At 55.0% G+C, this 18,430-nt stretch overlaps 1 protein-coding gene across 1 annotated transcript in view; it reads right to left on the bottom strand.

Annotated features, from left to right (window-relative positions):
• Positions 1-1,608: 1,608 nt before the first annotated feature.
• The window catches only part of CACNA2D4 (calcium voltage-gated channel auxiliary subunit alpha2delta 4), a 124,127-nt gene continuing 107,305 nt past the window's right edge, over positions 1,609-18,430 (bottom strand). Inside the window, exons 28-38 of the mRNA XM_021690413.1 lie at positions 18,133-18,177; positions 17,866-17,928; positions 9,079-9,149; positions 8,616-8,691; positions 8,001-8,053; positions 7,648-7,703; positions 7,305-7,325; positions 4,647-4,764; positions 2,837-2,949; positions 2,468-2,550; positions 1,609-1,713 (exon numbers count right to left, since the gene is read on the bottom strand). Of these exons, the coding sequence (XP_021546088.1) occupies positions 1,609-1,713; positions 2,468-2,550; positions 2,837-2,949; positions 4,647-4,764; positions 7,305-7,325; positions 7,648-7,703; positions 8,001-8,053; positions 8,616-8,691; positions 9,079-9,149; positions 17,866-17,928; positions 18,133-18,177 (804 nt within the window). The remainder of the gene's footprint in view (positions 1,714-2,467; positions 2,551-2,836; positions 2,950-4,646; positions 4,765-7,304; positions 7,326-7,647; positions 7,704-8,000; positions 8,054-8,615; positions 8,692-9,078; positions 9,150-17,865; positions 17,929-18,132; positions 18,178-18,430) is intronic.

Below are 18,430 nucleotides of genomic sequence, written 5' to 3' on the forward strand. Positions count from 1 at the left end.
AGCTTGAGTCACTCTCTTCTCTGAGGCTCCACTTCTTCAGCTATAAATGGGGCTGTTAATGCCTACCTCACAGGCTTGTTGTGAGACTAAATGGTGAAAGTGACATCATATAATCAGTAATGTAAGGCATTTTACAAATACTGCAATGAATGCATTATTCAAACTTGGCCCACTCTACAGGGAAATGGGGCCATTTGCTGGTGGGAAGCTTGTACTCTGAATTGTGGAGGGCTGGGAAGAAGGGTCTCCCGGGGCCCTGGACGCTGTCCATGCTTATCTTGGGGCTTGGCTGGACCTCCTCATTGGAGGTTGGTTGAATTTAAAGTCCTGAGGCCACCTCAGAATGTCTACATGGTTCTGCCTTTTAGTGTTGCTCTCACTGTGGGGGCTGCTATCTTTCGGGAGCCAGGTCTGCGGGGGAGGGAGGAGGAAGCTTCAGGGCCTTGAGACCCTGGGGGAGGTGTGCATGTGGAGAGTAAGTTCCCAGATAGAGCTCCCCTCCTGGTGGACTCTGCTGTGCATGGTGGAATGTTCCTCGAGATGCCAACCCCAGGGATAGAGTCAGGTAGTCTTTTTATTTTATTTTTTAAAGATTTTGTTTATTCATTTGAGAGAGACAGACCGAGCACAAGCAGGGGGAAAGGCAGAGGCAGAGGGAGAGGGAGCTGGGAGCCTGACATGGGGCTCCATCCCAGGACCTGGAGATCAAGGTAGTCTCTTTTATAAAAGATAAGTGGCTAGAAAAAGACCACTATGGGATGCGGAGCTCCTGCGGAGGCTAGAGCTAGCCTTCAGGAGAGCCCTCACCATGCCACTGTGAGGGACTGTGCTTTGTCCTGCGACTTCTGCTTGGCTGCCACTATGCCTCCACCTCCCGTGTTCTTCTCTCACCTTTCAGGGCAGCAGCTGCATATTCTTGGCTTTTTCTTAGATGCAGAAGTTTCTGTACATTAACATTTTGTAAAGACATTTTTTAAGTTTTTAATAGCAATAGTTTGTAGACATGCCACAGTAATATAAAAGGATTTAATACCTGTTCCTGTTCTGGGTTTTTCCCACTACTAGTTACATCCTTGCCCCCGCCCCCCCCCCCACACGCCCGTGTGCGCGCACACACACTTTTTTGAGCGGCAGCTAGGAAACTGACCTACCCCCCCACCATGCGTCTCATTTTGAGAAAGTTCTATCTCAGGTGGGGGCATGTTCTTCATCTCATTTCTGCTGTGGGCCTCATTCTGCCCCTCTTTCTCAGTAGCTTTAAATTCTTGGGTTCTACTGAAGACCAACCAGGTTCGTTAGGAACAGCTGACCCTTGGCTGGGTCTGGACTTCTGGAGAATAGATGCAATTAAATTCTTTTGTTTTGGTCCAAGTTGAGCTCGCGCTGGACTCCTGAAGAGGTGGTAAGAAGGATGGTACTAGGCACCCCGGAAGGTCTTTGAGAAGTGGTTTCTGGTTCCATCCGGCAATCTCAGGAGGCAGGGACCATTAGCCAAGATTAAGATGAACAACCCAGGTGTAGTGAGGTGGATCCCACGGCAGGTGCTGACTCTTTAGAATGTCTCTGGAAGGATCATCTTGTCAAAACAAAGGTGAGACGGGGCGGGCGTCACCACAGCAGCTGGGGTGGTAGCACCCAGGCACACAGAGGCAGCAGGAGCATGGGCAGCGGGGCTGAGGTGTGTGAGGTGCCACCACACTCCTGGGCATTTTCCTGTGAACCCAGGGCAGAGATGAAGGGGTAGCATTCAAGATGAGGCAAGGAATAGGGAGGAGGGTCTCTGGGACTAATAGCCAAAAACCTGGGAAAGAGGGAAATCCAGAAAATGGAAGAGACACTGCCACTGCCATCTTTTTTAGACTGCCTGTTTTGTAGGGGAAAGTAGAGGCTGTGCCCTCAGCCCAGAACCAGGCTCAAGCCTCTGCTTGTCCCTAGTCTTATAGTGGCTGTGGAGCCATCCTCTTAGAATGACTCTGGGGAAGCCATCAACTCTAGAAGCTCCTCTGATGTGGATTATTTGTGACAGTCATATCCAGCAAAGACAATACCATGTATAAGGCCCCCAGCTCGAGGTCTTAAGCTAAAAGCACCTTACATAGTGGGTACTCAATTAATGTCGGTCACTATTAGTATTTTGCATATAATGGTTTCCTCCTATTTGCTCAGATCATTCGGAGCTAAGTGCAGTAGTAATGAAGGCAATATGGGGAAGCTGTGTTTTAAATCACTGAGGGCCCAAACCCTAGGAAATTTGGCCCTCAGCTCCTGGTTGACTCAGTATGTAACTGCCCCAAGGGCCTAAACGCCAATGCACACGCATGAATGCATTCCACGGAGGTGCACAAGCACAACAAGTGCATTCCTAGGTGTCCACTCAGATCTGCAAATGCACAGGCACCACCCCAGAGCTGGGGATTTGAGAATGAAGACCAAGCCCCGCCCCCTTTCCCCTGCCTCCAGCCCTCACCTCTGGATGGAAGGCATGGCAGGAATCTGGTCTCCGGCGAAGCTTCTGGGAGCGCATCCTGTCACACTTGACAGAGGCATTATGTGAAGAATTCACTGTTAAGGCGAACACCTCATGACAGGAGCGGATTCTGGAGATTCTGGAGACTAAGTTTGGGAAGAACCTACCCTTGGTGGGACCAGCTGCCTTGCAGAAGACAGCACCCAGGGCCGGGGCAGGGAAGGGTTGGGGAATAAATCACGATGCCCTGGGGGAAGGGTGGGATGCTGTGGGGGAGGCTGGCCTCGTCTCTCAGAATCTGAGCCCCTCAAGGACATCTACACCACCATCCCTCCCTCAGCCCACGTATCCTGGAGGTTGGAAGGATATATTTGACTTCTGTAGCCTCCTGCAGGACTAGTGGGAAGATGCTACAGTCACAGGTGGGGTCTGTCACCAGGAGGAGAAGGTTACTACTGGGAATCTGTTGCATCACAAATATCCTGCGGCAAAGAGACAAGCGGGTCGCGGAACTTCTCCATGGCAGGCCGACTTTGAGCTTCTAGGGAATTTCTGGAGACTTATAGTGTGGAGTTGGGGTGGCAGGGGAAGGAACAGAACCACGAGGCCAGTCAGATCAGGAGCAGCTGCAGGGACAGTCCTAGGCAACGAACTCAGTCCTCTGGGCTTATTTTACCCACAAGCCTTTGCAGTTGTACTGCTTCCTAGCCGATTGGAGGTGAGGACGTCCAAACTGGGATAATTCTTGAGAGGGAAAGGACTTGTTATTAATATATTCAGGAACAACAGACATGAATCAAGATTGTCCCAAGCAGATAGGGATGTGTGGCTGTCCTGGCTTTGGGTGACTGTGGCGGGGGCCCGCCGTGCGGGAAGATGCAGTGCTCAAGCTTGGCCACAAGGTGGCACAGCGCGCCCGCACACGGCCCTGGAGGCCTGGCAGCGGGAGGGAGGAAAGGGTTAAAGGGAAGGTCTGTTCCGCCCAGGGCATGGTGCGTTACATAACAGCGGCTGCCACTTCCTGAGCAGTTCCTATGGGGTGGAAGATTTCTCTCTCACACACACACGCTTAACCTTCACCACTCCGAAGGACGTTGTATTGTTCGTGTTTCGCAGAGGAGAACACAGAGGCTGGAAGAGGTGAGGTAACTTGCCCAAGGTTACAGGGCTAGGAAGCAGCAGAACCAGTTTCTGAATCTGTCTACTCTCAAGTCTGTGCCTCACACCAGACCATTTACTTTATCTTCACGACAAGCCTTTGAGATAAACGAGTCACAGTAGTTCCCAGAAAACCGCTGTGGTGAGGTTAACATCCACCCGACATCACGTACTAGTATGACTGTCCCATGCCCCAGTCTGAGGCATTACACTAGAAAATAATTCCCATGAGGTCTGGGGAGCCTCAGGGGCATCCTGAGAAGCCCCTGTTGAATGGCAAAGCTGGCTGAGTGGACACCCTGGAGGAGGCCCAGGATGGAGTTTCACTAGTCGGGAGGTCCCCGAGGTTGGGGTGGGAGTCAGCAGGAGAGAAGTTTCTGTCAGGCATCCCTGCCCTCCCGGGCCAGGGCTTGGCAGAACCGGTCGGATCTAGCTCGGATGTAGCTCACATGGAGCGGGCTGCGCACAGGAGAAGGCCTGAGTCTAGGCGGGGCCTGCACTCGGGCTCCAGGCCTGGGAGTGGAGAGGCCAAGTGTGATAGGACAGTGCTAGGAGCCCTCCTCCAGCCTGCCCACTCCTGAGAAGGTCCTTGAGCTTGCCCGTTTCTCTGCACAGACAGGTTTCTGGGGGACAGCCGACTGCTTTCTTTCCTCAAAGCTATCCTTGCCTACCATGACTTCCAAGGGCTTGCACATGCTGCTGAGCTTGCGTGGCCTTGACACTGAACTGCTGTGGGCTAAGCAGGTGTGTGTGAGACCCACCCTGAAGGGGTCACCGAGAGAGGCTGTGGGAGCCTTTCTTCTGGGCGGGATGGCTTTGGAGCCCGAGGTGGGGTGGGTAGGCCTAGATCTGGCCTCGGGACCACCTTTCCCCAGTTCCCTTAAGACAGCACACCAAACTGTCCGGTGCCCCCAGCCGGCCTACCCTCTGCCTCAGCCTGTGCTTCCTTCACTGAGGAAAAGGAGAAGCAAAGACCGTGGGAGGCCGGCTGAGGACAGGCAGAGCTGCCCTGGGGCCTTACTTCTGGCAGGCTCCGCACTCAATGATCCCGTTGGTCTCCTGGACGGCCGTCTGGTGCACAAAAACAGGGTACTCCGTGTCGCAGGGCTGCAGCACGTCCTGTTTCTTGTGTTTGTGGGCTGCAGGCAGACAGAGTCACAGAAGGGAAAGGGCAGATGAGGAGGGCCCGAGGCAGCCGCGCCTGTGGGGGTCTCGGCTGCAGCGCTGCCGAGGGAGGTGCCTGCGGCACCACGCAACGGAACAGCCCTTGGTCTGCGTGCATGCGGAGGGCGCCCTTGTCGGCAAGCTCTCGGGGCTTGTGGAGGAGAGGTGGGGTGGAAGGAAGACGAAGGAAAAGGAAAGGAGTGAGTGAAGCCGACGGGAGCATGGTGGAGAAGGCAGCAGGCAGGGCCTGGGGCCTTGGCTCTCGGTTGTGCGCGATTAGCACATAGCCCCGTGACCTTGGGAAAGCCACCTCCTGTCTTTGGCAGCCTGATCCTCAATGTAAGCTGGCTGGTTGGGAGAGGGGTGGACGTGGACCTCCTGAAAGCTCCAATCGGCACTGATAGCCAGGCTGTGAGAGGAGAGCAGAGGCAGGAGGAGTGCCAAGGAGCGGCTTGAGGAGACTTTGGTCCCTTAATCCTACGACACCTCCCCCCTTCATTGTATACAGGTGACATTCCTGAAGTCTAGCTACAGTGCTGTGCACATGCAGCTCCCAGACAAGCCCTAGCTGCTCCCTAAGGCCCGTGGCCTGTGATGAGCAGAGCAGGAAGGGCTGAGCGCTTGACTGCCAGGGTCTGGGACACACAGCTCCCAGCCTCTCCGCTCCTTAGTGGTGCCCTGAGTCCACTCAGGGTCAAAGGATGGAGTGAACAGGACTCGGCAAAGGAAAAGCTGAGGCCCTCGCAGCCCCGTCCTGGAGGACGCACATTTGCGCCTGAGGTGAGCAAAAAGCAAACCAGGGCTGGTTCACGGGCTGAACGACATTATTTTGTTCAAAATAGCAGCACTGTTTTGTTAACACAGCACTTCTGTTTCTTCCAGGCACTTCTCATGCGTTTCCTGTGCTCTCAGGGCCTATCTGCAGAATAGGGAGGGTGGGCAGAATCACCCCCATTTCATAGACCCCCATCTCAGGGTCACATAGGGCTTAGTAGGAGAGCTCCCAGACCCAGAAACTTCCCACTAGACCTTGAAGGCAAGAGGGGAGGCCAGTCTGCGGGCAGAGAAGTGCTGACTGAGAGGAAGAACCGGTGTTCAGTCGGGGGTTCTGCACACTTGGTCAGGTACCACCAGACCTTCCAGGGCTGCTGCTGGGCACTCGGCTGTCTGGGCTCCTCGGAATCTGGGAGGGGGCACCCTAGCTAAAGCCTGCAGAAGCCTGGGGGCTGGCTTCGCTCCTTCCCGGGCCCCGTTACACTGGCCTCGTCCCCAGTGGGGGCTGGCTCAGGGCTGGGCCTGTCACCTGGGCCTGTCACACTTTGTGTGGGTAGGTTATCTCCGTGACAGTGGTAGTAACAATGCCAACAACAACAGGGTGGAGTAGGCTTCCACACAGCTGGGAAAGGGCCGCAGGGCCCCCCTCAGTCCATGTCCTTGGACTCCAAGTCCAGCGCTGTTCACTGAGGACAGGGGTGGGTGGCTGGACCAGGCCTCCCAGGCAGGAGGGAGGAGTTCCTGGGGCAGCTGCCCTGAAGGTGAGAGATTCTGAACAAGCAGATTGAGGGAGATCATGCTCAGAGTTTGCAAGATGCAGCTGCTAGCAGAGAGAGAACGACAAGGAGGGGAGCCTTGTCCCCCCAGCCTGTGTTCCCATGCAGAGGGGAGGAGGGACCTGTTTCTAAATGGGCTGTGACACGTGGTTCCTGGTTCCTGTCACAGACACCATCAGGAAGCCAAACTCTTAACAAAAATGGGGTGGGGAGTAGAGCCCAGGCAGTGGAGATGTTCCAGAACCCCATAGAAAAGCCTCTATTGACACGGAGGGGTTGAAAGGGACCAGTTAAACGAGACAGTCTGTGTGGTAGGGAGCCCCCAGCTACCCAGAGAGTGGAAGTCACTGACTTCCTTTTGCATTTAAAGATCAAGTGGCCTCACTCTCCCGGGGGTGCAGTCCAGAGTCATGGCTGGCTGAGAGGACATTTCTTTGGTTTGTGGTCAGGCCTGTGGAAGGCATTGTCCTCAGACATAAGGTCACAGGAGATATATTATCCCCACAGGAGATATAGTGTCCCGGTCATCAGACCAAGGCCTTCACCTGCCCCCACCTCCAGCCCCGAGCGCTGCTGAGGGCTTGGAGGACACGTGAGCTGGAGGCACCCCCGTTTTCTGCTCCACCAGGAGACCCGGCGGCTGCTTACCTGCTCATGGTCACCGCCACTGGGCCACATCACCCTCTTTCCCCTTGGGAATCATAAGTGATCTCACCCAAGGAGATGGCTGGAGGGTTTTGTTTGCCCTGGGGGAGGACTGTACTTGTGTGGGATGAGATCTGGGCGACATCCCCACCCCTTAAGGAATGGGGCTTTCGATTGGGAGAGGCCCTCTGAGTTAGGGGTGTCCCCGGATGAAGAGAGCTCAGCCTCCCTTGGATGCACGCCTAGGATGGAGAGCCGAGGACAGGCCCCTTTTGCAGTCCCTCCCCGCACCTCCTGAATCCTCAGCAAAGGCTACTCACAGTGATGGAAGACAGCTTTGGCTATCCAGGACATGAGGCCCAGCACAGGGTGGGCATGATGTCACACGAAGGGCAGGATGGCACGGGGTGGCGATGTCGCATGGGATGATGAATGATGCCACATGGAGCGGTGGTGTCCCGAGATGGTGGTGTGATGTCACGCAGAGAGGTGAGGGGAGCCAGGAGTGAGGGGGGAGGCCATGAGAGAGGGCCCAGCAGGGGGAGATGGGAGCCACGGGCTCTCAGGAGTCCCCATCCCGCCTGTCATCTGCCCAGAGGTGACAGGTTCCTACTGAGATGGCTCTGCTAGGAAACACTCCCTTTTGCAGTCCTGCGTACTCACCCTCAGCCCCCTGGTCCACACGCCGGGGGCCCCAGGCGGTCCACTCCAGCAGCAGCCTGTCAGACGCAGAGCTGAATCTCCGAAGACCGACATGCCCTCCCCACCCGGGCCCAGGCGGCTGGAGCACTGAGCACCGGAGCTCCCTGATGGCCCCTGGTCTGGCCCCACTCCTCCAGGCCGCCCTCTCCCCTGCTTGGGGCTCCTGGGTGAGCAGAGTATGTAGGGGGGCAGGCGCCAGACACCCGGGGTTCCGGGGACCTCCTGCAGCTCCTGCTCAAAGGGCTCCCTCATGCGGCACACCTGCATCAGGTCCCCCCAGCCCCACCCCCGTCCCAGACGCAGACCCCACTCACAGCAAGAGCTCATTCACCAGCCACCGGGTAGCAGTCAGGAGGGCAGAGATGGGCTGGGAAGGAGGGGGGACACACGGTTAAGCCCAGGCCCCGGGCAGGGGTGCTCCCCTGGGCACTGCCATTGAAGACCACACCTGGGGGTGGGGGGAGGGGAGGGGCTGCCACCGCCTCCCGCCTCCCACCCCTTCCCAGCAGAGGGGGCCTTTACAACTGAGTTATCTGATAAAGTCCTACTGTAGGGCCGGCACTTGGGGTTAGCCCATGCCCATCAAGAAGACTAGTTGAGTTCTCTTCCTGAGGAGCCACTTGGGGATGTTTCTGGGATCCTTTAGGATGTGTGTGAAAGCCCTAGCAAGTGAGGGTAGGAACAAAGCAACGCAGGGACTACGGACTGCTCTCTCTGCCAGAGGCCCCTTAGCTCACCAGACGGCCAGAACAATTCCCTGAAGCCCGGGAGAGAAGACTGACAGGCCTGGAGTGGGGGCAGGCTGAGGATAGGGAGCAGGGGTATGGGGTCGGGGGGGGGGGGGAGGAAGTGCGACAGGACTTTCTGGTCCAAGTCAAAAGTGGTCCTGAGGCTAGCGGGTGGGAAGAAAGGTCTGGGGTGACACTCACGTTGACCAGGGGCCGGGCGGCACTGGGGTGGTGACTCAGGGGTCTGCACATGGCCTGGTAGTCATACATGGTCACTCTGAAAATCAGAAACAGGATTCTGGGGAGTCAGACTTTCCCCCACCTTTCCCCACCCAGGGGGAGTTTGCGGCAGGGTTCCCATTCACCGGGTTCCTGAGGGTGCAGGAGTGAGGATGTGCTGATCAGACAATTTCATCTCTGCACTTTGACTGCTTTAAAGACATCGAACAGCAAATTCGGTTTTCCCTCTAAGGGCCCATATGACCTTATACCCCTCTCCACCTCATGTCTAGTCTCCGGCTTCAGAAATGTTGCTTTGGGAGCTCTTTGGGGCTTTCACCATGGGTTTTTGAGGTCAGGATCCTGATATCTGTCGGGACCAGTTAGCATCAGCTCTTGCCTTTTCTGTGTGTATTCAGTCTGGGGAGAAGCACGTCCCACTTACTGGCTGAACACCCCCATGCTGAGCAGCTGGGTCATGAGAGCGCCATCCACCTCCCCCAGGAATCTTCCCATCTGTGAGGGAGAGAGAGAGAGGGAGAGAGAGAGAGAGAGACAGAGAGAGAGAGACAGAGAGAGATGGATAGGGAGGGAGGGATGGGGAGGGAGAGAGATGGGGAGGGAGAGAGATAGGGAGGGAGTGTGGGAGAGACAGGAGGGAGAGGGGGGAGGGGGAAGGGGGGGACCGGGGGGGGGGGGGGAGGAAGAGGGGGGGGGGGGGAAGGGGGGGGGAGGGGGGAAAGAGGGGGAGAGAGGGGGAGGGAGAGAGATGGAGCGGCCAGGGCTCACTGCTGAGCTCCTGACTTCAGGGGTGGGTTGGGTCTCCCCTATAGATACCTTTCAACAGAATCAGAATTGTACCCATTCACCGGCTCCCTCCCCCTTTAACAGTCTCCCCTGCCGTATTCTCTATCTTAGTGCTTTTCACTTAGTTGGCCATGAAATCAATCTAGGGGTTACAATTGGATCTTTTTTTTTTTTTTTAGAAGGCACAGAATTCCTTTGAACAGTTTGGTGTGAATTGTGTGTAGTCAGGTTAAACAGGGTTTTGTGAAATTTGATTTGTATGGTGTGTGTCTATGTCCTGGATCAGATGTAACATGTATCTCTTTCTGTGAGTCATGGTCAAAGAAGGTTCAAAAGCAGCACTCTGCTCTGTCACACTGGCATCCTTATGGCCCAGCCAAATACAGTTTGAGAGTTCTGGAGCTGCCTTTGATCTCCCTTCCCTCCCTCCCACCCCCCTTCCCAATTAATCAATGTGCGCTGCGGGTTTGTCATTCACCTTCAGACTCCTGGACAGTGACTTAACCCAGACCTTTGTCCTCCCAGCCACCCACTCCACCCTCCTAACGGGGCTCTCTCCCAGTCCCCAGCCCTGCTGCCAACACAGTTGGGATTTGATTTCTCTCTCTCTCTCTTTTTTGTTTCCTAAAGAACAAAAGAGGATCCTCCTTCCCCCTCCCTCGTCCTTCCTTCATGACCCAATCAACCAGCACTCGTGAGCACCCACCACTGTGTGCCAGGCCAGGCCTATCCCCCAAGCCCACAAAGACCCCCAAGTCGGTTGAACCTCAAGCCTGCTGCTATGCTCTGGCTTCAGGTTGCCCTCCAGCCTCACCCCTATGCTGACCTCCCCGCCCGCCCTGGCCTCTTGCTTCTGCTGATTTCTCAGCGTGGCAGAGTGGAAAGAGCCTGGACTTCGGTATCGGATTTTGATTCAGATCCTGGCTCTAGCACTGCCCAGTGCGTGGCCATGGCTCAGGTAGGGGATAGTGTGTGCCAAGCATCTGGAACACAGCGAGTGCTCCGTATGTGGTGGCCATGTGATAAGGAGCTGCTCTGGGCCTTGGCTCTTCTCTCTCCTTTGACAACCCTTCCCCAGTCCTCACTCCAAGGAGCTTTCCTTGTTGTCCTCCTCCAAGAAGTCTTTCTTTTTTCACCTTTCCAGCTGGACTTAAGGCTGCTCTCCTCTGCACTCGGAAACTGAGAAGCTAAAGACAAAGTCAGGAGGGGGTAGTCCAGAGAGAGCTGAATAGGATATGCAGGCTTGTCTGAGCTCTGTGCTCTCTTCGGCCAGAAGGCCCCTCTGTTCTGAGGCCTGAGAGGCTTCTTGGACCAGGGCAATGGACAGAGCAGAGGACAGCAGGGAGGAGTCGAGGGCATTTAAGGGAAAGAATAGCAAGTGGAAAGGTGTGAGGTATCCAGTCCTGCTGTTCTCCAAAGTGCAGCCCTGAAGCCACCTGAAGTTCCTTTAGCTCAAGCGATCCCTCTCCATCAGCTGCGGGTCGCTTTTTGCTGTTCCAGTGACCAGGTGTGTGCGCATTCCTGCCTTACCAGACAGCGACATCCTACAAGGCAGACATCTACCTCCCTGCTTCCCACACACCACACAGTGTCTTGTTCGTGGTTACCATTCAGTGCATCTTTGCTGAAGGAACGCGTGAGTGAACGGACAGGAGAATGAATGAGTGATCTGAGTATTCTCCCTGGGAAAGTGCAGTGGGGTGGAAATGAGGCTCCTGATGAAGCTGGCCCAAATTCCCACAAGGCTGTCCCGTTCTCTTTCCAAGCTCTAGGCTTATTCACCAACAACCCTGTGTTTCAGACACTTGATTCTGAGAAGACAAGCTCCTGGACACTGGAAAAAATGTACCCTCCTCTGTACATAGACAACGTGACTTTCTAGGATATGTCACCCTGACAGAGCATATCCATCCTCCCCTTCTTTAGGTAAGGCAGTCCGGACTTGAATTATGGAAGCAGTGTGTTCACCTAAAAGACTACATTTCCCAGACTCCCCTGTGGCTACGGCTGGCCAATGAAATGTGAGCAAAGTTGCCCGGTGGGACATCCGGGAATCTGTTTAAAGGGAGAAGACTCTGTAGGAGGAACACCTCATTCATGGCTGTTGTCCTCCCCTCCTTCTTGTCTGGAAAATGGACAAGAAGACAGGAACTCCTATAGCCATGTTGTGATCTTGAGGATGGGGATGCTTGGCAACGAGCCCGTACCAGGCCTGGGCTGCCTTCATCTACTCTTTTATGTGAGAGAATAAACCTTTAATTTGGTTAAAACTCTATCATGGGGCTCTGTTCCTGACAGCAGAACACTATTCCTAGCTGATGGTTTCATTTGAACTTCATCAGAGTGGATCAGTGCCTCAAATAGGTAGATTGACTTAGTTCCTGACTCTGCAAAGCCAAAGTCCAAATACTCAAACTGGAGTACCCTTGTCAGTTTAGGGCGCCCACACTGACTGTGGGGGTCTGTAGCCTCTTTCCAGCCACAGCGCTGTACAAGGGCTCTAGAAGCTCCAGGTCCCAGCGCGAGTGCTACCTGCCTTTTAGGTTTGCTCACAGCAGGGCAGGGTTCCAATCCACCAATAAGCAATGGTCCTTTGGATCTGCCTGAGCTCTGGGGCTGCACCAAAAGGGCCTGAGGCTGCCTGTGTTTCCTGTCTGTAATGAGGCAGGAGTGTGTGTGGGGAGCAGATGGGGCAGGTGGTGGCAGAGAATGCAGAACTGATGAGTATTCCTGCTGACTGGGCAGCAGCCCCGGGCATAGGCTAATGGGCATGCCCATGTGAAGCTATGGTCCCCAGAGGAAAGGAGGACCAGAGGGTGGGTGGGAGGGCCCTTGACTCTTGGATGGAGCAGATGTGTCACAGCCTCTTACCCAGGGACAGCCTTAGTTTCTTCTCTAAAAACTTAAAGGGTGTGAGGATTAAATGAGTTACCAGAATGGCTCCTTGTGAGGACCAATTTCCTTTTGTCCCGTTCTCATGTATCGCACCGCCCCTCCCCCCCGCCCCGTCCAGCTCCCCTGAGCTGCTCAGTCTCTTGACAAGTGCCTTTGGCCCCACAGTGGGGGGTGGGCATTTTAGGACCGTGCTCCAGAGAGAGCCACCCAGGGGGCTTCTGCCGTGATGGGCCGGCTCTGGGGCAGGTGGCCAGCTGCATTTTTCTCAGGAGGCACCCAGCCTGAGCTGCCCTGTCCCCACGAAGGCTCTGCTGCCAGAGCCAGGGGGAGCCCGCAGACGTGCTGAGGCAGGCCATGAGGAGTGGGGGCTGGAGGGGCATGGTCTCCCCTGCGCTGCACCCACCATGCCCACTGCATTGGGAGTGACTGGAAGACAGCCTGCCATGCTGAGTGGGAGCACTTGGTTGGTAGGTACATAGGGAGGCAGGGAGGGAGAAGGGGGAGCTGAGGAAAACAGGAGCTGAGGCTCAAGACAGACACATCAGAGGCCCTGTGAGGGCAGAAAGGGTTGCCCTGGTCTGAAGACAAGGTCAGCATTTTGGGCTGGGGGCAGGGAGGGAGAGGGTGCTGTGCTTTCCGAGAGATTCAACTCCTCAGGGAGAGACACCATGATGGGGCATCTGATTTTCTAGCTTTGCTGCCCCTGTGAGGTCCATTCTGAAGCTCTCCTGTGTAGGTGCTACCCACAGGCAAGTGATAGGACTTGGGGTCCCCAAATCCGGGGTGACAGATCCACTGTAAACATTACAGAGATCCACAGAGCTGTTGTCACTCTCTTGGCCCCAGCTGTCTGCTTCTCTTTCTAGGCCCCAGTAGAGGGATGTAACCCTGTCATCTGTAGTTCTTTATTATCAGAATGAGCCCTGAGCTGGAATAGAGGCCCAGGGGGACCAAATGTTTAATCAGTAGGCCTGGAACACCACTAGGGCCAGGAGAGATCCAAACCAGCCCTCCCTCCGGCAGACCGCAGATGGTGCCCTGGGGCTTCTGCACTCACCCTGTTTGCTGGGCAGGAGGGCCTCAGTGAGGAAGGGCTGGGGAGGACTTGGGGAAGAATCTCTGCATCTGGAGCAGGGACAGTCTTCTCTCCCCAGGCCCCTGGATGGACCTTGGCAGGGACAAAGTGTAGCCTGACCTTCTGGCACATTAGCCCAGCTGGGAAAGTGCATCCAGATCAAGAGCAGCAGACATGAAAGCCTCGAGTTCATCACACACCAGAATCATCAGAGGGCTTGTCACAGCGCAGTTGGAGGGCCCCATCCTAGAGTTTCCGATCCCCTCAGTCTGGGTAGGGCCCAAGAACTCGCATTTCTATCAAGCTCCCAGCTGCTACTGCTGCTGCCAGGCCCCCCCCCATCTTTGAGGCTTAGGGATGAGAGGGGGGCAGGGAGCGATGCATGAGTTGGAGGGGCACCAGCACTTGGGTGTGTTTGGGGAGGGGAAGGGTTTGTGGTAGGGTGATTCTGAAATGACTCACAATGGTCCCAGCCTCTGGGTAGGCTGAACCTAGTAACTCGCTTCTTGTGAATAAAATACAGTAAAAGTGATGGGATGTCACGTCTGAAATTAGGTTCTAAAAGATGGTGACTTCTGTCTTGTCACTCTCTGTCTCTGGCTCTTCTTGGCTTTGCTCACTCTGATGAAGCAAGCTGCCACGTTGTGAGCTGCCCTACGGAGAGGCCCACGTGGGAACCGACCATGCCAGTGAGCTTGGACGCTGACCCTTCTCTAATCAAGCCTTGGCATGACTGCAGCCCTGGCTGACACCTCACTTTCAGCCTCATGACAGACCCTGAGCCAGAATCAGCCCTCGAAGCCACACCCGGGAACTGTGGACAGTCAGTCAGGTGGCTTTAAGCCACTAGAGGTTGGGGTAAATTGTTACACAGCAATAGATAACTGTTACAGAGTTGCTGAATGAATGAGTTAAAGCAAAAAGCCAAACTGGATGGACAGACTGATGATCTATAGCATCATCCCCAGGCTTTCCACCACGGGGCTTCCACTCGCCTTCCAGTCCAGCCCCTGCCACTGCCAGACACAGCCTCTAAGTGTCGCTGAGTACGGGGCATCGTCTAGGTGCTGCTGCACCACTCGCGTTTCTGGCCTGGGTGTCACTCCCTTGGTGCCCTCTCAGAACCCGACACGGCTCAGGTGGCTGGGTCAGACTTGTCCAGGGTGAGGAAAGAGGGACCCTGTCAAGATACTGCTCCCAGAGCCTTTGGCACCAGCCTTGGAGTTTAATCCAGGGGTCGGGATGCCTGGCCTTGGCGTTCAGGGTCCTAAAGTCATCGGTCCTCATTCCAGAAGACACAGCCAAGTGCAGCAAAGTGAATGAACTCTGCCCCAGCAGTAAGAGAGTGGCCTGAGGGAGGGGCCGGGCAGGAGAGTGACTACCCAGGAGACTGGGACTTGCAGCCTGCCTCACCCTCCAGAGAAGGCCATTCTCCCTGCCACGAATTCTCCAATTCCATCAAAACCTCTGCTCCCCTGGCTTGGTTTCCCTCACCACGAGTCTTTTCTAGAACCTTCGTCCCCTCACCATCACTGCTCTTCACTTGTATTTCTAAGCTCAAAGTCTGGCTTTTCTGTAGCTGTTAGTTTTCAGGTTACTAACCTCACCTTGCAGCTCAATTTTAACTCCAGGATAAAATGAGATGATGGTGGTGGTGGTTGTGTGTTGGGGGGTGTCCTTCCTGGGGCCTCGAAGTGGTGGGGGAGGAGGGGAAGCAACGTGGTGTCAGAAGCCAGGGTAACCAAGCATAGTGGGAGCTTGGGGCTCTGGGGGAGCTTCTGGAAAGTCCCAACCCTATTAAGAAGATTAAATTTCATTTCGTTTATACCTTGCTTCATTCTACAAAGGATGGCTTTTAAAACTACACACAATGTTATAATAGCTGAGAAAATAGGGGTAAATAAACTAAGTAAACACATACTTTATAAAATAGAAGTCTCTAAAATAACTGTTACCAATATTATCCAAAGTTGGACCCAGTGATATTATGATTTGTGAAGACACGTGAGCAAATGTGATCTGGGTAGAACAGGACCCAAGGGGCCCAGTGGGTTATGCAAAGAGCCCCTTGGGGGTTGCCTGTCATTAAGATGGCCCTGCCTGCTTTTCCTGTGCTGGGTTGGTTTCTCTCCTGGCCTCCCTCCCTGCAAGGCCGTCTTGGCTGCCTCTTGAGCAGGGTCAGCAAATGATGGTCGATGGGCCAAATCTGGCTCACCACCTCTTTATGTCAGGCCTTGAGCTAAGAATGTTTTTGTATTTTCAAATGGTTGGACAAAAAAATAAAAAAATTAATATTTCATGACACGTAGAAACGATATAAAATTCCAGTTTCAGCGTCTGTAAGTTTTACTGGGACAAAGCCATGCTTATCGTTCACATGCTGTCCATAGCTGCGTGTGTGCTACCATAGCAGAGCAGGGGATTGTGCGGCCTAAATCCCCACTATCTGGCCCTTTCCAGGAAACGTCTGCTGGCGTTGGCCCCGGAGCACGGGAGCCCGGCATGGCTGTCTCCTCCCCAGCCGCCAGCCTTCCACACTCTGTCTGAAACTCTGGCCCGGGGAAGCCAACAGCCCAGGCCCCTGGAGACAGGGCGGTCTCGGCTCCCCAGGGCAGCAGGGGTCAGCCCAAGAACGATGGGCATCAGATCGTCCGGCGGTCTTGTCCCAGCCACTGGTGGTGCCGGCCTCTGTCATCACCCATGTTCCCCCAGAGCAATGGCCACATGCCGAAATGCACTGGTGCTCTGTCCAGGGGAGAGTGGCATGGCCACAGGTGGCATGAGAGGGACAGAGAGGAAAAGCAGAGCCATCCAGGGACTGCAGTGAATGATGAGCAGTGCAGAACGACAGGATGGCCAGCCCACCCCCAACTCCCCGGGTGAAACCGCCTTTCTCTTCCCGAGCGCTGCTGAGTAAGGCTCTCCTCAGGGAATCAGATTCCGTGACCCGCTGGTGCCTCTTCCTCAGTTGCTCTTTTTCCCACATCTCCTTCCTGGTTCCTGCCCCAGTTCCTGCCATGTCCTGCTGGCTTCTTTGGACCCTGAGCCCTGCTCTGGAGGGGCCAGAGCGCCGGCTGTGGCCAGTGTGGAGCCAGGACCTCGTCCTGTGGCCCTGCCAACACCCCGGCCTTGGGAATCTCGGGTCGACGAGGAGCTGAGAAACCATGTAGTGCAGCCCCCTTATTTCAGAAAGGAGGAAACTGAGGCACAGACCGTGGAGCTCCTCCAACAAATATATATCCAATTAGTTCAAGGCTCACACCGGGGCAGATACCATATCCCTTCCCTTGAGGCTCAGGCTGGAGGCCATTTCAGTGCTTCCGGCTTGTTTCAAGGAAGTACTTTAGGTGAATATATTCAAGTTCGGTTCAGGTTTGAACAGCCTTCTTTCTTAGTTTGAGTCCTGGCTAAATAAGGCATTAATTTGGGGGCCCAGTTTGGGGCTGAGCAAATACAAAATTATGATTATACTTTCTCTTCTGCTTTTCTGAGCACATGCAGAGCCAGGGAGACATCCAGGTGCCCAGGGGAAGTCTCTGTGTGCAGCCAGGCTAACAGATGGAAGAGGATTGCCTCCATTCCTTTATGTGCCCCCTAACAAACTGAGGGTCAGGCTCTGTGGGTTAGAATAGAATTTTCCTCAAGGGAGGTCTAGACAGGAAGGGAGCTCAAAGTGGGGAAGGCTTGGCACTTCTGGGCCCCATGAAGATAGGAGGGGAGGCTGCTATGGTCTGAATGTGTCCCCCCAAATTCACATGCTGAAACCTAACCCCAAGGTGAAGGTAGAAGGTGGGGCCTTTGGGAGGTGATAAGATCACGAGGGCGAGGCCCTTAGGTACAGGATCAGTGTCTGTATCGTCGAGACCCCCGAGAGCTCCCTTGCCCTTTGCACCACATGAGGACACAATGAGGAGTCTGTGGCCCGGAAGAGGGCCCTCACCCAACAAAACTGGCACCCTGCTCTGTGGATGAGCCACCCAGTAGTGGCCCGAATGGACTAAGCAGGCGGGAACGTGATGGGGGGAGTGGGACGATGAGTCTGAGGGTGTTTGCACTCTGGGAGGAGGCTCCCTGTGGCCAGGCCAGTCAGCGGCATGACTAGAGCCCAGAATATGTGGGGCCTTGCGGTGTAGCCTGGCTGAGCCTCTCCTCGTCATGTGGACAGTTTCCCTACCAACCATGGGATGAGGCTGGATTAGGTAGAGACAAAATAATGAAGTAACATTTTCTCTGACCATCTGAGTGGAAAATGTCTGCAGTTTGTGATCTTGCTACACTGACTTGGTTTCAAGAAGACTCTGCTTTCTTCAGACCGTTCACTCTAATCTGTCCTAAGTCACCATTACTTCCTGGTGCCCTAAGCTGCCATTAGTAACCACCATTAGCCCTTTCCTTGGCTGGCCTGGCTGCAGGATGACCTGACTCCTCCCTCCCTCCGCTTCCCCGACACCTTACCTCCTGGGACCGCTCCGAGATCAGGACGAACCCATTGTTGTCGATGACGAAGCAGTCCAGCTCCTGGGGAGAGACCAGAAGGAGGTCATGGCCAGGCCCTGACTGCTGGTGCTGGCCTGGCGTGTGGGGAGCCCTCCCTGTCTAGTGCGAAGGCACCGTCCGTGGCCCAGCACGGCAGGGGAAGGAGGGGAGCTGGCCTGTTAGGAGGATGTGGTTGAGGAGCCCATGGTTCCCACTCACCCCCCTTCTCCCTGAGGGAGAACTTACACTGTCCTGGCAGCTCTCCAGGCAGGGTCCATCCACAGCGCTGCACTGGAAGGAAGAGAAACCATACACGGTGTGTGCCTCTGCATACATGGGTGTTGACGCGGGGGACATGCAGTGTGTGAGCATGTCTGTGTTGTGTGTGTATTACATTTGTGTGGTGTGGGGAATGGTGGATGTGTGTTTATGGCACACTGATGTGTGTGCACGTGCATACACTGGTGTGCTGGGTGTAGGCTTCGTGTGGTGTGAATGTGGTGTGTTTCGCACGTGCTGAGTGTATTGTACGTGTGGTGTGAAT

Source organism: Neomonachus schauinslandi, chromosome 5, assembly GCF_002201575.2.
Source record: "Neomonachus schauinslandi chromosome 5, ASM220157v2, whole genome shotgun sequence".
Classification (NCBI taxonomy): Eukaryota; Metazoa; Chordata; class Mammalia; order Carnivora; family Phocidae; genus Neomonachus; species Neomonachus schauinslandi.